Here is a 3,369-nt window from a genome sequence, read left to right as displayed (position 1 = left end):
GTAGTTAACCTAAAACCAGTCAGGCACAACAAGGAAACCATGAAAAATAACTAGTACTATTATTCTTTTCGTCCCAATTTTACGAGAGTTCATTTGACTAAACTTTAAAAGCTACTTTTTCTGTCTCAAATTATTTATCATGTTTTCTAAAATTAGTTGTCTCAAATAATTTATCGTTTTAGAAGTTTAAGAAAAAATTAATTATTTTTTTCCATTTTACCCTTATAAGAGTAATTGTTCTTGAAGACTACTCCTCAATTATGTCAATAAAGAAAGATTATATTCTAAGACATAAATAAGAGTAAAATCGTCAAAAAACCCTCGTAGGGTATATTTTCTTAAAGGACGTGTAAAAAAAACACGATAGATAATTTGAGATAGAGGGAGTAAATTGAAAAAGATTAACTCAATATTTTAAAACTAAAATCTAAGTATTCCACAAGACTATACAAAAAATAGCATACATTAAAAATCTCCTCATTCAATATGATAAAAAAAATACATTCAAAATATTGGTCAAAGTTAATAAATTTGAATCTCGAAAAGTGAAAAAACGATAAATAATTTGGACCGAGGGATAGTACCAAATAATAAACATATTCATCAAGAGAGTTACCATCCATCTAATATTTCTTCTTCAAATAAAAAACTAAAGTAGGTCTCATGAATTACATCTGATTTCGTCAAGTATTTTTATTGAATTCTTTAAAAGTATGTCACCAAATTATCTTTTTATTTGGGACAAAGGAACCAAAATTTCTTGCCTCATTTTTCCTAGGGGGAGATTCTAATTAAATTTGTAGTAGTAGAAATATTCAAACATTATTTTTTAATCATGTCCAAAGTGGCTCCCAAGCTGCATATACACTGTTATCTTCCAAAAACAGGCTTGTGTTATTTCCATAGTCATTGCTGCTGCTGCTATTTTCTTGATATTCTGATACTTCCATGCAAACTAAGGCAAGCAAATTAGAATTTTGGCATTTTAAATTCAAGATTTCTGCTTGTGCCTTGGCAAATTCTGCTTGAAGCTCACTTATTTGCTTTTGGAATTGGCAAATTACACCAGCACAACCATAAACTGGATCTCTGATTCTGGCATTTGCCTCATACACCATACTATTCACAGCATCTGTTCTTTGTTCCTCTGGTAGCTCCTGAAAATTTAGAGGTTTTCAATATATTCATCAACTTCCAAATATTTCTACTTTTAAAAAAATTAATATAATTAAGATTAAGAAATTATCGATAAATTGAAAGGTGACTTTAATGACAACCTTGATCTATATCAAGAATATTACTCATGATTTCAGCTATTTATTTAGCTATGTGCAAGTGATCAAATAGGATATCTGTGAAAAAAATTCTTTGTTTTTTTTTGTTCACTTGTGTTACAAGAAAATTATTAGCACGTCTGAATTGCAGAAAAATCCGAGCAGAAGAATTTTTTTTTTTTTTTATAATGTGCGTAACACAATAAATCAAACACTATTAAATTTAAAATGAGATGGAAATATAATCTCAATCATTTTGTGTGCGTGTGTGTTGGGGGGGGCGGGGTGGGGGTGGGGTGGGGGTGGAGGTGGGAGGGGAGATCTTGTTAGCTTAGCAAAGTTGATCTTAAAAAGAAGGTATAAACTACTTAACTTTAGATCATGGAAATTATAGTTACGTGTAGAATGTGAAAAAGAATAACGCAAATGATTAAAGAAGTCTCACAACACCTAAAAATGATCAAGTTTAAGTCAAAGAAGAAATGACCAACTAAAAGAAATTAAAGAATCATTATTGCAAATTAAAAAAAAAAAAAAAAAAAAACGAAGGGTGGGGGTGGGGGAGTTGGGGGGGGGGTAGGCAAACATCCAAGACCGCCAAAAACCAAGAAAGTTCAGCTGTGTACTTATATCTATGTTCACATCTCAACACATGGTGAATGAAAGTCATGAAAAGAGTTTTTAACTTTTATAAAACCGATTAGATCACTTAAAAGATAATTATCGGTAAGTGTTTATAAAAACTAAAACTTGTAACCTGAAAGATAGGCAAGATTACCTTCTGCAACATATTAAAATATACTAATAATGTAAAAAAAATTCTTTACACTATATACCTAAAGTTAAAATCCTGCAAAAATCAAGAATGAAGGCAAGATATAAATACCTGCAACATTTTGATGATGTTGCTAGCACCAAAAACTCTATGAGCAATGGTAAATTTAAGGGGATCAGTGGGAGGAAAATAGGGTGCCAATACACATTTGTCAACACATCTCCTGCGTAGTATTTTGCAGGCAGCACAAGGAGTAAGAATAACTGGTGATGGTGGTGAAGGAGGAGCTGATAATATGCTTCTGGGAGATATTAATCCACTACTTTTTGTAGTTGCAGAAACATTATTAGGTGACTTCATTGAGCCTGCACTTAATGAAGAAATGGTGGTTTTGTTATCACTGCATTCCATGATAATTGGGTGGAGGAAATGTAGTTAAGTAATGAACTTTATGTTGAGTCTAAAATGATCACTTTGGTGGGATTTGAGAGTTAGTGTGATGACAATATATATAGAGATAGAAGGAGGAAATTTTCCTAGGGTCCGCTGGGACTTTTTTTTGAAGAGTTTAACTTTTACTATATACTTTACGGTGTAAATAAATTTTTACAGTGTCAAGTCATATTATAGATAATTATAGGAAGATGTTTATAAAAAGTAAAATAGTAACTTGAAAAAATGAGGTATGTTACACGTGTCAACTGGCTGAAATATGTCGGTATTGCAAAAATATAATTATATTGTCAATATATAGAAGATTAAATCCTTTCGGAAAAAAAGTCTAAATTTTTATTGACTGATATCGTGTGAATTTTCGTATGCTATATAAAGTTAAATTGACTTACAACAACACGTCACTTTTGTTAGCAATTATGATATGTAACTTGAATTAAAATAAGATAATAACCTGCTATTGTCGATTGGATTGCAGTGATAGTATTAATTTTTTTTAAATATTATTAGTGTATATAAGTTAAGGTCAATAAAATGTGTTTGGTTGGTTGTTGTTTTCTTGAAATTATGCAAGTGTTCCTAAGAAAAAGTTTTAGAAAAAGTCTCCTTGGGCATTTTTATTCCAAGTTTTTAGAAAAATTTGAGTGACCACAACTTCCTCATTTTTTGAGGAATAATGACGTCATTTTATTTTATCGGTTGACGTAATTTTTAAGGTAAATCACTAACATCCTACTATAGTTTGATCTTGATTTTTCTCAATACATATATTTTAACCAGCATCTGTATTTACATCTTTTTTTGGTCTCAATTATCAAGTTTAATGAGTTGCAGCTTAAAGATTAAAGAGAGGAGAAAGGTTTCTAA

The 3,369-nt window shown here is 30.5% G+C and overlaps 1 protein-coding gene across 1 annotated transcript; it reads right to left on the bottom strand.

The window, feature by feature from the left end:
* Window positions 623–2,524, bottom strand: LOC109231826 (LOB domain-containing protein 1-like). Its single transcript, XM_019397458.1, has 2 exons — window positions 2,161–2,524; window positions 623–1,157 (listed from the first exon to the last, which is right to left on the bottom strand). The coding sequence occupies exons 1-2, from the start codon at window positions 2,458–2,460 to the stop codon at window positions 834–836; spliced, it is 624 nt and encodes a 207-aa protein (XP_019253003.1). The 5' UTR covers window positions 2,461–2,524; the 3' UTR covers window positions 623–833.

This window comes from Nicotiana attenuata, chromosome 8 (genome assembly GCF_001879085.1).
Source record: "Nicotiana attenuata strain UT chromosome 8, NIATTr2, whole genome shotgun sequence".
Classification (NCBI taxonomy): Eukaryota; Viridiplantae; Streptophyta; class Magnoliopsida; order Solanales; family Solanaceae; genus Nicotiana; species Nicotiana attenuata.
The sequence above is the reverse complement of the archived record's forward strand: the minus strand, read 5'-3'. Positions and strand labels throughout refer to the sequence as shown.